We start from the raw sequence: 16155 nt of genomic DNA on the forward strand, positions 1-16155 counted from the left end.
TGTGGGCGTGTATGTAGATCATCTGCTGGCTTCATATTAGTATTGAGTACATTGGATTCTTGCTCCTCCATTCTTGTGATACTTTACTAAGAGGAATGTGTTTCAGCTCTATCCAGGTTAATACAAAAGATGTAAAGTCTCTGTCTTTTTTTATGGCTTGGTCTCCCAATTGCTCAAGCAATCCCCCACCTCAGCCTCCTAGAGTGCTAGGATTACAAGTGTGAGCCACCCATCCCGGCCATTCAGCAAATATTTTTGAGTGCCTGTTAGGCTCTGGGGATTTAGTGGTGAGCAAAACACAGTCTCTTGTTTTCTTTTTTTTCTGAGACAGAGTCTCAAGCTGTCACCCTGGGTAAAGTGCTATGGCATCATAGCTCACAGCAACCTCCAACTCTTGGGCTCAAATGATCCTCTTGCCTCAGTTTCTATTTTTTTGTAGAGACGGGGTCTCACTTTTGCTGGTCTCGAACTTGTGAACTCAAGTAATCCACCCGCTTCAGCCTCCCAGAGTGCTAGGATTTACAGGCATAAGCCACTGTGCCCAGCCACAGTGTCTGTTTTCATGGAATGCTTATTTAATAGAAGTTAGGAAAATGCCTGTTATAAGTATTAGATACCGTTTTGTCCTCCTTGCTATCCCTCACCCAGGAAATTGGCAGAAACGAAATAAATTGTCAAGGGTGAGGAAAAATGAATTCCTTCAGACATTGGTAGGGGTATGAATTTTTATGATTGTTTTGAAATAGTTATTAGGAATTGTCAGTTAAAATTTAATATATACATGTACTTTGATCTAGCAATCTTATTACTAGGAGTTCATTTTTTATATGGAAAGTGTAGACATACAGAATGTTAATTGCAATATGATTTTAAAAAATTAATTAGATTAGATTAGAAATGTCATTATAAAGATTTGGAATCAACCTGTTGATCTCTGAATAGAATGGTTGGATAAATTTGGATATATCCACTGATATCATATTATGTAGCTTTTTTTTTTGAGGCTGAGTGTTACTCTCTTGCTGAGGCTAGAGAGTCATGGTGTTAGCCTAGCTCACAGCACCCTCAAACTCCTGGGTTAAAGGGATACTCTTGCCTCAGACTTCTGAGTAGCACGCACCACTATGACTGGCTAATTTTTCTATTTGTAATAGAGGCAGGGTCTCGCTCTTGCTCAGGCTGGTTTTGAGCTCCTGAGCTCAATTATCCTACCACCTCAGTCTTCCAGAGTGCTAAGATTACAGGCATGAGCTATGATGCCTGGCCTTTATGCAGCTATTTTTGAGTTAGATCTATATTTATTGACATGGTATGTTCATATCTAGTGCAAAAAATCAGGGCTCTGTGCTCCTAGCACAGTGGTTACGGCGCCAGCCACATACACCGAGGGTTGCAGGTCTGAACCTGGCCCGGGTCAGCTAAACAACTGCAACAAAAAATAGCCAAGTGTCGTGGCAGGTGCCTGTAGTCCCAGCTACTTGGGAGGCTGAGGCAAGAGAATCGCTTAAGCCCAAGAGTTTGATGGTGCTGTGAACTGTGACGCCACAGCACTCTACTGAGGGTGAGTGTAAGACTCTGTCTCAAAAAAATAAATAAATGAATCAGGATGTGGAATTGTGTACATTAAATGACATGAAAACAGCTCCCCCCCCACACACACACACACACAGCCAGGTGTGGTGCCTCATGCCTATAATCAATCCTAGCACTCTGGGAGGCCCAGGTGGGCAGAGTGCTTGAGGTTAGGAGTTCAAGACCAGCCTGAGCAAAGTGAGATCCCATCTCTACTTAAAGTAGAAAAATTAGCTAAGCATGGTGGCCCATACCTGAAGTCCCACCTACTTGGGAGGCTGACTTAGAAGGATCGCTTGAGCTCAGAAGTTTGAGGTTCCTATGAGCTACACTGAGGCCAAGGCACTGTAGTTCAGGTGACAGAATGAGACTGTGTCCCCACCCGCGCCTCAAACACAACGAAACAAAACAAAAAAATAGACAACACATACATAAATATACATGTATTTGTGTGAGAATGAAGACAGATGTAAAAGTGTAATACAAAGCAGTTAACACGTTAATTAACCTTATGAATGGAAGTGGTATGAACTAAAGGGTGACTGTTTATTACGTTTATCACTTTTTTCCTTTGTGACAGAGTCTCACTCTGTTGCCCTCCACTAAAGGTGCATGTAATAATGCCTGGCTATTTTTGAGAGATAAGATCTTGCTCTTCTTGCTCAGGCTGGTCTTGAACTCCTGAGCTCAAGCAATCCACCCACCTCAGCCTCCCAGAGTGCCAGAATTACAGGTGTGAGCCACTGTGCCCAGCCACTTTTGTATTTTTTGACTTCTTATTAAAAATATATATGAATATATTTGTTGTTGTTAAATAGTAAAACAAACCCAAAACCCCACACATAATAAGCTAGCACTGTAACAAAATAAGATAAGACCGTATTTGTTGGACATAACAAACTTCCACTTGGTGCAAGAACGACTTTCTCAGCATTCTTGACAGGTGTTCATTCAGCCTTATTTGAACACCAGCAATGGAGTGCTTATTTCTTTACAAGGCAGTATGTTCCATTTTTGAGTAGTTGTGGTTGTTAGAATTATTTTTCCTGTTGAATTGAAATCTTCATTACTGTAACTTTCTCCTTTAGGTCTGACTGCTGGGTTTTGGAGTTACTCATCAAACACATTCTTTCAATTCAATTTGAATTCATTAAAGTTGATATTTGAATTTTTGATAGTTGAAAATAACCTCCAGATCAAAAAAATTAACTTATTTTTTTTCTTTATTTGTGTGTGACTTAATTGTGTGGGACTCAGGAGATATTAAAGGCTATTCAAGATGTGACAATAAAGCGGGAAGAAACAAAGAAGAAGATAGAGAAAGAAAAGAAGGAGTTTTTGCAGAAGGAGCAGGATCTGAAAGCTGAAATTGAGAAGCTTTGTGAGAAAGGCAGAAGGTAATCGATGCTGTGAGAGTAAAAAGCCTGTGTGTTTTGTGCATGTGTGCTCAAATACAAATGTGAGGAACCAGCTCCATTTGTGTTTTTAGGTTTTTTTTCTTTCAGTCTAATTTTTGTTTGAAAAACAAGTGAACAAGTCAAACTTCTGTAATGACTTTAGCTTTTTCAGTGCCTGATGTTAGACTTGATAGAAAAAAGTTTTGGGGATTTATTTATCTTTTTTTCTCTCTCTTCCCCCGCTCACCTAGCCAGTCCCTTTCTCTCTTCTACTCTTCTGCCAAGGTTCAGGCCTCACCCCTAAGCAACCCTCTCCCAGGATTCACAGCCTCCCAACATCCCTGGGCTACCAGAGCTGGGGTGCTTTGAAACACACACCCGATCTAAACCAAAGCATCTAGAAGTTGTGAGGTATCAGACTCACACACAATCTAGGGAGTTTCATAATTCCCCATGCCTGGCAGTCACACCTTCCCTGGCCCACCAGCCCCCTTGCACAGACCCACTGTCAGGCACCTGCACCGGCCTTTCCAGCTTCACTCCTGTCTGTGCCGTCTCTTGTCTATTCCCACAGGCCTGAACACTCTTTCAGAGGGTCCATTTAGAGGACACACTGACAGCTGACCAGAGGCAGCTGACCAGAAGCTGAGGTTTTCTCAGCTTTGTGATCTATAAAGTTTACCACATTTGTGAAATTTTCTGACATAATTCTCAAATATTTTTTCCGCCCCTTTCTTTCCTTTCCTTTCCTTCTAAGACTCCACCTTTGGATATGGTCCTGTACCTCACTGTGACTGTTCATTTCTTGTCAATCTTTTTTTTTTTTTTTGTAGAGACAGAGTCTCACTCCATGGCCCTCGGTAGAGTGCCGTGGCCTCACACAGTTCACAGCAACCTCCAACTCCTGGGCTTAAGCGATTCTCCTGCCTCAGCCTCCCAAGTAGCTGGGACCACAGGCGCCCACCACAACGCCTGGCTATTTTTTGGTTGCAGTTTGGCCGGGGCCGGGTTTGAACCCGCCAACCTCGGTAAATGGGGCCGGTGCCTTACCGACTGAGCCACAGGCGCCACCCTCTTGTCAATCATTTTTACTCTGTCCTCTTAGGGAGTAATTTTTATTGATGTATCTTCCAATACACTTACTCTTTTTTTTTTTTTTTTTTTTTTGAGACAAAAATCTCAATTTGTCACCCTGGGTGGAGTGCCGAGGCGTCCTAGCTCACATCAATCTCAAACTTTTTTGCTTAAGTAATCCTCTTGCCTCAGTTTTTCCATTTTTAGTAGAGACAGGATCTCATTCTTGCTCAGGCTGGTCTTGAACTTGTGAGCTCAAGCACTCCACCCACCTGGGCCTCCCAGAGTGCTAGGATTATAGGTGTGAGCCACTGCACCTGGCATTACTCTTCTTAAATCAATTTCATTGTGCTCTTAAGCCTATGCAGCAAATGTCATTATTTCTAATATTATATTTTTCTTCAGCTAATGCAGCAGTGTAACCTGACTCATTGTACCCTCAATGATTCACCAACAATAAGAAAAAATAAGAATAATATATTTTTCAATTCTGTCCTTTCTTCTTTTTTTTTTTTTGGTAGAGACAGAGTTTCATTTTATTGCCCTCGGTAGAGTGCCGTGGCGTCACACAGCTCACAGCAACCTCCAACTCCTGGGCTTAGGTGATTCTCCTGCCTCAGCCTCCCGAGTAGCTGGGACTACAGGCACCCACCTGGGACTACAGGCCCGGCTATTTTTTTTTGTTGTTGTTGCAGTTTGGACGGGGCTGGGTTTGAACCCGCCACCCTCAGTGTATGGGGCCGGCGCCCTGCTCACTGAGCCACAGGCACCGCCCTCAATTCTGTCCTTTCAATTTAGTTATTTGTTTTGAAATAGTTTTTGTTAGCTGTGTTTGGTGGCTTATGCCTGTAATCCTAGCACTCTGTGAGGCTGAGGCAGGTGGATTGCTTGAGCTCACAAGTTCAAGACCCTCCTGAGCAAGAGCCAGACCCTGTCTCTAAAAACATAGCATGGCTCATCCCTGTAATCTTAGCACTCAGGGAGGCCTAGGCAGATGGATCGCCTGAGCTCACAAGTTTGAGAACGGCCTGAGCAAGGGTGAGACCCTGTCTCTAAAAATAGTCAGGCATTTTGGCGGGTGCCTATAGTTTCAGCTACAGGTAGGCTGAGGCAAGAGAATTACTTGAGCCCAAGAGTTTGAGGTTACTGTGAGCTATGATGAAACAGCACTCTACCAAGGGCAAAATAGTGAGACTCTGTCTCAAAACAATTTTTAAAAAAGTTTTTGTTTCTTTGTTGAGAGAACTTATTTGTTCATTCTTTGTGAGCATTTTTTTTTTTTTTGTCCTTTTAACATGGTTAAAATAGATCCTTTAGAATCCTTGCCTGAAATTCCAATATGTTAGTTACTATGAAATCCTGATTGCTTTTTTTCTTGACCAAGAATCAACAATCAACAGCATTATCTTAAACAAGAGACCAGAAGCAAAATATATACCATTTGATTCTGTTTACGTGAAATTCTGGAAAAGATAAAACTATAGTTAAGGGAGAGCAAATCAGTGGTTGCTAGTTGGCTCATAGTGGAGAGAAAGGGTTGACTGCCATGTAATAAATACATATATTAGGCCTTGCAAAGACCGTGCAGTCTCTGGCATAACTATTCATCTCTGCTGTTATAGCAAGAAAGCAACCTTAGTCAATATGTAAACAATGAGAGTGGCTATGTTCCAGTAAAACTTTACTGACAAATATAGATGGCAGGCCGGATTTCCCCAGGGGCTGTAGTTTGCCAGTCCCTACTCTTGATTGTGGATCACATTTATTCTTTTTTTTTTTTTTTTAATAACATCTTTAATTAAAGTTCCTGTTGCTTTATATGTTGGTAATTAGGGATTATTCTGAATATGGTGAATAATATATTTGTAGAGATTCTGAATTCTCTTATATTCCTCTAAAATATCTTGATTTATAAAAACTGTAAGGTTGTTACCTTGTTTGGGCTTCAATGTCATGCTTTTGTTTTGTAGCCGGTAGCTGTGACCTCTGTTCAGTCCATTTAGCCGTAGCTGGGTTCCTTTAAGTTGTCTCCGTGTACGCACGGTTCACAGATCAGCCAGAGATTTGGGCAGATTTTCATGCAGAATTTGGAGTTCTCCATCTATAGCACTTTCCTTTTTGAGATTTTCCTCTAATTTTCTAGTTGTTTATTAGTAGTGCCCAATTTTGTAGTTTGGGTCTACAGTTAATAAGGCTGTAAGATTTCTGCCTGACGCAGTGCCCGTAGTTCAGTGGTTATGGCATTGGCCACATACCCTGAAGCTGGTGGGTTCGAACCTGGCCCAGGCCAGCGAAACAACAATGACAATTGGAACAACAACAACAAAATAGCCAGGCATTGTTGGGGGCGCCTGTAGTTCCAGCTACTTGGGAGGCTCAGGCAAGAGAATCGCTTAAGCCCAAGAGTTAGAGGTTACTGTGAGCTGTGACGCCACAGCACTCTACCCAGGGTAACATAGTGAGACTCTGTCTCAAAAAAATACTTCCTTTTCCCCAAAAGTCTCTTTCATGAACTTTTGGAGTCAATTGCCTTTTCCACCCTGAGCCAATGGCAACCAGTGGTCTGCATTCTCTATAGTTTCACCCTTTCTAAAACTTCATGGGAATAGAATCATATGGTATCTGTTTTATCTGTTTTGTCTATTTTTATTTAGGATAATGCTTTTGTGACTCATCCAAATTGTTGAATGTGTATTCCATTGTAAGATTGTATCAATTTGTTTATATCTTTACCAGTTGGTGGACATTTGGCTTGTTTCTATTTTTTTGTCTGTTACAAATAAAGCAGCTGTGAATATTCAAGTACAAGTCTTTATGTATAGCCTGAGCAAAATCGAGACCGCAGGGGCGGTGCATGTGGCTCAGTGAGTAGGGCGCCAGCCCCATATACCGAGGGTGGCGGGTTCAAACCCGGCCCCAGCCAAACTGCAACAAAAAAATAGCTGGTTGTTGTGATGGGCGCCTGTAGTCCCAGCTACTTGGGAGGCTGAGGCAAGAGAATCACCTAAGCCCAAAAGCTGGAGGTTGCCGTGAGCTGTGATGCCACAACACTCTACCGTGGGCGATAAAGTGAGACTCAGTCTCTAAAAAAAAAAAAAAATTGAGACCCTGTCTCTACTAAAAATAGAAAAAACTGAGGCAAGAGGATTGCTTGAGCCCGAGTTGGAGGTTGCTGTGAGTTATGATGCCATAATACTCTACCCAGGGCAACAGCTCGAGACTCTTTCTCAAAAAAAGAAAAGAAAAGAAAAGGTTAGGGCATTAGGGGAAGTTTCTTCCATTATTTTCAATAAGAAGAATTTTCTCTCTCTTTTTTTTTTTTGGTGAGGAAGTAGAGACAGGTGGTCTCAAATTTCTAACCTTGAGCGATCATTAGTCATCAGGACTTGGACTCCCAAAATGCTGAGATTACAGGCATGAGCCACTACATCCTCCCTAAGTCTCTTATTTTTTAGTTTGTATTTGCCCTTACAGCACATAAGTGTGGCTCAATTTCTTACTTTTTATTTTGTTACATTGATCTATTTGTTTTTCCTTGTATCTACATAATAGATGTTGAAATCAAGTACATCCTCTTTATTTTCAAAATCATTTTGAATATTCTAGATATTTTTAAATTTCCACATAAATTTTAGAATCAGATTGTCAGTTTTTACAAAAGTCCTGCTTGGAATTTGATTTGTTTTATATTGAATCTCTAGATCAATTTGGGGGTAGTTGATATTTTAACAATATTGAGATATTCTGATAAAGAACATGAAATATTACTCTTTTTTTTCTTCAGTTTCTCTTGGCAATATTGTGTAGTTTGTTTTTTTTTTTTTTTTTTTGTAGAGACAGAGTCTCACTTTATGGCCCTTGGTAGAGTGCCTTGGCCTCACCCAGCTCACAGCAACCTCCAACTCCTGGGCTTAAGCAATTCTCTTGCCTCAGCCTCCCGAGTAGCTGGGACTACAGGCACCCGGGTTTGAACCTGCCACCCTCGGTATATGGGGCCGGCGCCCTACCGACTGAGCCACAGGCACCGCCCAATGTTTTGTAGTTTTGTGAGACTATAAGGTCAAAGAGAAAGGTTCGCCTTTACCGTCTGAAGGTTTGCTGAAAATGAACTGAAAACAGATTAACAGGAGAAAAAGGCATTACAAAATTTACTTTATGGGCATAAACACAGTGGAATTGCAGAATGATTGCACAGTAACTCATTGAGGTCCAGATGCTTATATACACTCTGCTTCTCAAGGGAAAAGGAAAGTTGAAGGAGTAAATGATTTTGTAGTAAAAAGAGTAAGTTCAAACAACAGTGACCTGGGACAGAGTTCCCAGGGGAAGGTAGTGGGAAAGTGAGGGGCAGAACTTCACTGTGAGGCTCAGCGCCTGTAGCTCAAGCTGCTAAGGTGCCAGCCACATACACCAGAGCTGGTGGGTTCAAATCCAGACCAGGCCTGCCAAACAACAATGACAACTACAACCAAAAAATAGCTGGGCATTGTGACCGGTGCCTGTTCTCCCAGCTACTTGGGAGGCTGAGGCAAGAGAATTGCTTAAGCCCAGGAGTTGGAGGTTGCTGTGAGCTGTGATATTACAGTACTCTACCCAGGGCGACAGCTTGAGGCTCGGTCTCAAAAAACTAAGAAAGAACTTAACCGTGAACAAAAACTATCTTATTATGCAGATTGAACCCCCTGTGAGTAATCTTTCTGAATTGCCCTCAAAAAATACAGATAGTTCCTAACTTACAATGGTTAGCCTTAACAATTTTTCAACTTTACAATGTTGTGGAAGCCATGTACATTCAATATACTCCTGGACTTATGATGGGGTCAGATTTGGATAAAGTATACTAAATTGGAAATAACTTAAGTAAAAAATCAATTTATAAGCAACTGACAATGCGCTTATTGGGATGTAACCCTATCATAAGTTGAGGAGTATCTGCAGATAAAAAGTATATGGACATGGCAACGATTTCCAGTATCTTTTCTGGTGGTTAATCTTTCCTGGTTATTTGATGAGATTCCTAAGGAGTAAGTCTTTTTTTTTTTTTTTTTGAAACAGAGTCTCAAGCTGTCGCCCTGGGTAGAGTGCCATGGCATCACAGCTCACAGCAACCTCCAGTTCCTGGGCTTAAGTGATTCTCTTGCCTCAGCCTCCTGAGTAGCTGGGATTACAGGTGCCCACCACAACACCTGGATATTTTTTGGTTGTAGTTGTCATTGTTTGGCGGGCCTGGGCTGGATTTAAACTGCCAACTCTAGTGTATGTGGCTGGCGCTTTAGCTGCTTGAGCTACAGCCACCAAGCCAAGTCTTAAGACAATTATATTTCTTTTTTCTTTCTTTTTTTTTTTTTGTAGAGACAGAGTCTCACTTTACTGCCCTTGGTAGAGTGCCGTGGCATCACACGGCTCACAGCAACCTCCAGCTCTTGGGCTTATGCGATTCTCTTGCCTCAGCCTCCCAAGTAGCTGGGACTACAGGCGCCTGCCACACACCCGGCTATTTTTTTGTAGCAGTTGTCGTTGTTTAGCTGGCCCTGGCTGGGTTTGAACTTGCCAGCCTTGGTGTATGTAGCTGTCATCCTATCCACTGAGCTTACGGGCACCGCCCTGGTTCTGCATTCTTAAGTATTCATACTAAAAGACAAATTGGGAAGAGGAAGCCCACAATGATGTTGAACCCCCTTTGGACATTCTGCCTTCAGTGGAGAGTTTTGGTTCTAAGTTACACTCTTTTTCTGTGCTACATAACCTTATTTTAGCAAGAAAAGATGTAAACATTTTACTTTCAGATATAGGGCCTTTGGGCAATTGCAGACCACTTCAAACATAATTTGTCTCTGCCTACACCTAATAGTTAGAGTTCCTATAATGGACCTAGCACACCAGCTTTGGGTTCTACTTTTGCCTTGGTATCCCTCACAAGCTTATCTTTTTTTTTTTTTTTCACAAGCTTATCTTTGTTTCCCTAGTCTTGTTCATGGTTTCTTATTTTATAGAGAGGTGTGGGAAATGGAACTGGATAGACTCAAGAATCAAGATAGTGAAATTAACCGGAACATTATGGAAGAGACAGAAAGGGCCTGGAAGGCAGAGGTGAGAAAAGAGCTGGTATCTTGAAAGTCTTGATTTTGGCCTTCTTTATGGTATATATTATACTTTTGGTATAGTAATGGAAGAGCATTGGTTTTAACTATGCAGGGGTAGCTTTAAGTATGTAAAATTAATGTTTTTGTGTGTGGTTTCCTTAGATCTTATCACTAGAGAGCAGAAAAGAGTTGCTGGTATTGAAACTAGAAGAAGCAGAAAAAGAGGCAGAGCTGCACCTTACTTACCTCAAGTAAGTGTCTTCCCATTCTAGAATTAGGGGCTTTGTTTTGTTGTTTTTTTTGAGGTAGGTCTTACTCTGTTGCTGAGGCTAGAATGCAGTGGTGTTATGGTTATAGCTGACTGCATCCTCAACTCATGCACGGGCTCAAGTGATCCTCCTGCCTCAGCCTCCCAAGTATCTGTGACTACAGGCAGACACCACTATACCTGGCTAATTTTTTCTATTTTTTGTAGAGATGGGCTCTTACCAGAGCTTACCTGATCTTCCTGCCTCAGTTTCCCAAAGTTCTAGGATTATAGGAATGAGCCACCATGTTTGGCCTCCATTCTAGAGTTGTAATTGTCTTGCAGTTAATTTGTTTAGGTTTTTGAAATCCTAGGACAGCAAGTTTGGCACTTGCTCCATCTTCACAGGAATTTTAAGGGGATCTCCATCTGCAATAGTAATTATTCCTTTCTCTTCTCACATTCTAACCTTCTTCACTCTGTAACTCTTTTACAGTTTTATAACTTTTGCATTTTTTATTATATTGTTTCCATTTGGATAAACAGTATCTGTTAACCTGTCAAAGCATAACAAAAGTCTTTGAAGATTTGTTTTTTATATAGTCTTCTCTCCTCTTTCTGCCATGGAATTTGGAGGACCCCTGTGGCATTTTCAGGCAGACCAGAACACTCTTCTCTGTGGTTAGTCCTCTTCCTCAAATACTTGGCTTAAAAGGTGATGGAGTTAAAATGAGGCAAAGGAAGGCTGGGTGTGGTGACTCAACATTCTGGGAGGCCTAGGCAGGTGGATTGCCTGAGCAAGTGTAAGAACCCGTCTCTAAAAAATAGCTGGGCATTGTGGTGGTCACCTGCACTTCCAGCTACTTGGGAGGCTGAGACAAGAGAATCACTTGACCCTAAGAGTTTGAGGTTGCTATGAGCTATGGCACTCTACAGAGGGTGACAAAATAAGATTCTTGCCTCAAAATAAATAAGTACATAAATAAATAATAAAGTGGGGCAAAGGACTTAGAATCTTGGGCTTCTGTACCTCCTCAGACCTCTTCTCAAGGCCAGTTAGCCAGCTCCAGTTTTGCTATCTTAGAGAATTAGGAAATCTGCTTTCTTTTATTCTGTAAATTCTTGTTGGTTTCTTCAAAGGTCAACTCCCCCAACACTGGAGTCAGTTCGTTCCAAACAGGAATGGGAGACAAGACTGAATGGAGTTCGGATGATGAAAAAGAGTGTTCGGGTAAGTGTAGTGATGGGTGACCACTCGGTCAGTGCTGGTCTGTGGTCACACACCTGGCAACAGGGAAGTAACCTTTTGAGTTGTCAGTCAGGGCCTACCCTACCATCCTTCTCGTTTTGAGAATGTATGGTACTCTTTTTCTAGAGAGGCTCACTCAGCTCAGCAGTAAAAGATAATTCTTTTGTTGGTTTTTTTTTTTTGCAGTTTTTGGCCAGGGCAGGTTTGAACCCACCACCTCTGGTATATGGGGCCAGGGCTCCCTACTCCTTTGAGCCACAGGCGCCACCAAAAGATAATTCTTTCATTGTTTTCTAGGACCAATTTAATAGTCATATCCAGCTAGTGAGGAATGGAGCCAAATTGAGCAGCCTTCCTCAAATCCCTACTCCCACTTTGCCTCCACCCCCATCAGAGGTAAGAGATTGGCTTTGGGAGTCTGGCTGTCTGTGCTGGTGGCAGAGGCACAGTCTTCTGCTTGTTCTTGTTTTGAAGATGTTGGGACTATCCTTATTCTGTGCAAGAGTTGCTCATTGATTTCCACTCCATTTTCTTAAACTTTATTTTTCTTTCTCTCTTGTCCTCGACCTCTTCCCCTCTGCAGACAGACTTCATGCTTCAGGTGTTTCAACCCAGTCCCTCTTTGGCTCCTCGGATGCCCTTCTCCATTGGGCAGGTCACAATGCCCATGGTTATGCCCAGTGCAGATCCCCGTTCCTTGTCTTTCCCGATCCTGAACCCGGCCCTTTCCCAGCCTAACCAGCCTTCCCCACCCCTTCCTGGCTCACATGGGAGAAATAGCCCTGGCTTGGGTTCCCTTGTCAGCCCCCACGGTCCACACATGCCCCCTGCCGCCTCCATCCTGCCTCCCCCAGGCCTGGGCGGTGTTAAGGCTTCTTCTGAAACTCCTCGGCCCCAGCCAGCAGACAAACTGGAGAAGATTTTGGAGAAGCTGCTGGCCCGGTTCCCGCAGTGCAATAAGTGAGCACCTTGGCCAGAGAGATGCTGTGGGTTGAAGCAGGGAGGTTGCATAGAACCTCCCTCAAAATTCCCCCTTCTTAGGGCCCAGATGACCAACATTCTTCAGCAGATCAAGACAGCACGTACCACCATGGCAGGCCTGACCATGGAAGAACTAATTCAGTTGGTAGCCGCACGGTTGGCAGAACATGAGCGGATGGCAGCAGGTACTCAGGTGAGAAAAGCTACTTGGGAGAGAAGTTGGGCCAACTGAGATGCTTCGGAAGAGACATATGCCTCGGAAAAGTTAGGTATGGGAAGAGGCGTTCCAGCCAAGGGTGGCTAGTCTGCTTTCTTCCTTTGCTGTACTGCGAAATAAATGATTCCTTCTCGTTATACGCTCTGTTACTCTCTTCCCTTACCCTGACATTGTTTTTACCCACAGCCACTTGGTCGGATCCGAGCCTTGTTCCCTGCTCCACTGGCCCAAATCAGTACCCCGATGTTCTTGCCTTCTGCCCAGGTTTCATATTCTGGAAGATCTTCACATGTAAGACTCTTTTTCTTAAAACACTGGAATATGGAGAAGCTGGAGGTTGGGAAGGAGTGGGTTTAAGATGGAGTGTAGTAAGAAACCATCATCTTCTCAGTGGGTTATTGGCAGCCCTGCTAGAAAAATGCAGGTATTTTTGGCAAGAACCTGTATTTGAACTTTTATTTCTTTCGGTATAAAACCTTTTTGTTACATGGAAATAAAGATGGAATTATGAATATAAAAAGAAGAGGTTCCTTACCTTTTGACCATGCCTCCTATCTTCTGCAGACTCCAGCCACTTGTAAGCTGTGTCTTATGTGCCAGAAACTTGTCCAGCCCAATGAGCTGCACCCAATGGCATGTACCCATGTGTTGCACAAGGAGGTAGGTGCTACATACCTTTCACATTTTCAACTTTCTTTTCTGATAGCTAGGATGGTTTCTCTTAAACATTTTACTGTGTTGGTGTGCATCATTGGCCGGGTGTGGTGACTCATGCCTGTAATCCTAGCACTCTGGGAGGTCGAGGCAGGTGGATGGCCCTGAGCTCAGAGGTTCGAGACCAGCTTGAGCCAGAGTGAGACCCTGTATCTACCAAAAAAAATAAAAATCTAAAAAGCCAGTATTGTGGCAGGCACCTGTAGTCCCAGCTACTTGGGAGGCTGTGGCAAGAGAATCGCTTAAGCCCAAGAGTTGGAGGTTGCTGTGAGTTACGATGCCACGGCACTCTACCCAGGGCCACAAAGCGAGACTCTGTGTAAATAAATAAATAAGTAAAAAGAAAACAAAGAAAATAAAAAAAAAAACTTCAAACTAAGACAATTGAAAGCCAATTGAAAGTAAAATTCAAAACAAAAATATATAATCATCTTATATACATGATTATACAGTTTTCAGTAAATTGGAGCTTCACATTAGCAGAATCCAGAATACTGCAGCTAAATCTCCTAGCTTCTTTTTACCTCATTCCCTTCAGGGGACTGGATAAGCAATTCATATTAAAGCACTGAAAAGTCACTTTGTTGGAAAATTGACAATAAGAGATAATTAAACATATCAAAACATTGTTCCAGACATAACATTGTCAGGAGACTTTGCTTAGATGAGAGGAATGGAATGGAGAAGCTGAGTATGAGATTGCTAAGTAACTCCATTAACAGAATAGCTTGAAGGCCTCCTGACCTTCCCAGACTGACAAATCATTCCTAGTCTTTTTCCTACGTTACTAGGCAGAGTTAAGTCTCTTAATAGCACGGATAATTCCTTCTTAATACTTTTTTTTGTTAATTTTGTTTTTCTAAGATGTAGAAACTGAATTCACATCTAAATTCTTGGTAAGAAGAAGTCCTGAGTAAGATCTGAAGGTGACGGGTTTTAGGGGGAAGCTCATCTCAGGCCAAATGGGCATAAGGAGGAGTAAGCCACACTAGACACTCAACAAAAAGCAGCTTCGTGAACTTTTTTATTTTATTTTATTTTTTATGAAGCAGAGTCTCATGCTGTTGCTCACGTTAGAGTGCTATGGCCTCGGTATAGCTTATAGCAACTTCAAACTCTTGGATTCAGGTAATCCTCCTGTTTCAGCCTTCCAAGTAGCTGGGACTATAGGCACCTGCCACCGCGCCTAGCTAATTTTTCTTTTTTTTTTTTAATTGCTTTTAATTTTTTTTTTTCTGCAGTTTTTGGCTGGGGCTGGGTTTGAACCTGCCACCTCCAGCATATGGGGCCAGTGCCCTACCCTTTAAGCCACAGGCTCTGCCCCCTAATTTTTCTATTTTTAGTAGAGACGGGCTCTTGCTGTTAACTGAGGTTGGTCTTGAACTCCTGAGCTAAAGAGATCCTCCTGCCTCAGCCTTCCAGAGTGCTAGGATTGCAGGTGTGACCCACCATGCCCAGTGTTCCTTGTAAAAAGGACAGGTTTATCTTCTCTGAAGGTGTTTGGTGGGGGAGGGAGGGTCAGAGCCTTTGAAATAGTCCTTTTGATACCCCACACTAGGAACTTTCTTGAGTTAGGTATTATTTATTGTTATTGGTATGCTCTCCTTCCTTCCCTTAATTTTTCTAGATAAACCTGAGGTGTGTCTTTCTCTCTTTTCAGTGTATCAAGTTCTGGGCCCAGACCAACACAAATGACACTTGTCCCTTTTGTCCAACTCTTAAATGACGGACCTGACTGGGGAGGAAGAAGAAGAGAAACTGATGTGAACAGGAAGCGCGGGTTCAAGATTTCTAAAACTCTATATTTATACAGTGACATATACTCATGCCATGTACATTTTTATTACATAGGTAATATGTGTATAGAAAGTCTGTATTCAAATGTTCGTAAATGAAAGTATGTATATTATGCAGAAACAGTCTGTTCCCCTCATCTTACAGTTCCGTTGGGGGATGCTGCAGATTGTAGGGAAGTTTTTTAGTTTGGCCTTGAAATTATGATATCGCTGCCCGGGGCTGTTTTCAAATACAATATAAAAACCATCTAGGAAGCTGCCTTTGCTCTACAGCTATCCTGCTTTGGTTTGGCTCAGCTTCTAGTCCGTTTTCTTAAGGTTCATGTCTGCAGATTTAAAGCCTGGTGCTCACCTGCTGTCCAACCAGATGCCTTGCGTACTGAAAGCCTCCAGAAGCCTCAGTATTGTTTTAGTCACTCCAGTGGATAAAATGAGACTGACTGAGAGGGGAAAAAAATGTAACCCTAATAGTTTGACTTTTCATCGAGTATTTTACTGTTTTAATGCTCATTTATACATAGACATTAGGTTTACAGAATATTCTGTTTTACATCAGCAAAATGTCCAAGAATAACAATATAACCAGGTTCCATTTCCTCCATACCCCTACAAGCTTTTGTTCACCCTTCTTCCTGCATAGAAATTAGCACAACCCACGAGTTTTTCCTGGGCCAAGCCATCTCTTGCTGCCACCGGCTTGGCTTCTAATCGGGCTGTGACAGGACAACATTGTGAAGTTCTCAACCCTTCCCAACCCTTTACTTCTGGTCTCTTAGTCTAGCGAACCCTTCTCCCCCTTGAAGGTTAAGGCAGTTGGTTCACAAC

General features: G+C 42.4%; 1 protein-coding gene across 4 annotated transcripts in view; it reads left to right on the forward strand.

Annotated features, from left to right (window-relative positions):
- RNF214 (ring finger protein 214) overlaps window positions 1-15775 on the forward strand; it is a 29187-nt gene extending 13412 nt beyond the window's left edge. For 3 of the 4 annotated variants that reach the window (XM_053593253.1, XM_053593254.1, XM_053593255.1), the window contains 10 exons: window positions 2830-2969; window positions 10037-10133; window positions 10289-10377; window positions 11514-11604; window positions 11920-12018; window positions 12206-12582; window positions 12664-12796; window positions 13007-13111; window positions 13385-13480; window positions 15195-15775. In XM_053593253.1, the coding sequence (XP_053449228.1) occupies window positions 2830-2969; window positions 10037-10133; window positions 10289-10377; window positions 11514-11604; window positions 11920-12018; window positions 12206-12582; window positions 12664-12796; window positions 13007-13111; window positions 13385-13480; window positions 15195-15260 (1293 nt within the window). In that variant the 3' untranslated portion in view covers window positions 15261-15775. Of the gene's footprint in view, window positions 1-2829; window positions 2970-10036; window positions 10134-10288; window positions 10378-11513; window positions 11605-11919; window positions 12019-12205; window positions 12583-12663; window positions 12797-13006; window positions 13112-13384; window positions 13481-15194 lie in introns of those variants that run through there. The other variant, XR_008380564.1, reaches the window with a different exon arrangement.
- The last annotated feature ends 380 nt before the right edge of the window (window positions 15776-16155 follow it).

Source organism: Nycticebus coucang, chromosome 6 (genome assembly GCF_027406575.1).
Source record: "Nycticebus coucang isolate mNycCou1 chromosome 6, mNycCou1.pri, whole genome shotgun sequence".
NCBI lineage: Eukaryota > Metazoa > Chordata > Mammalia > Primates > Lorisidae > Nycticebus > Nycticebus coucang.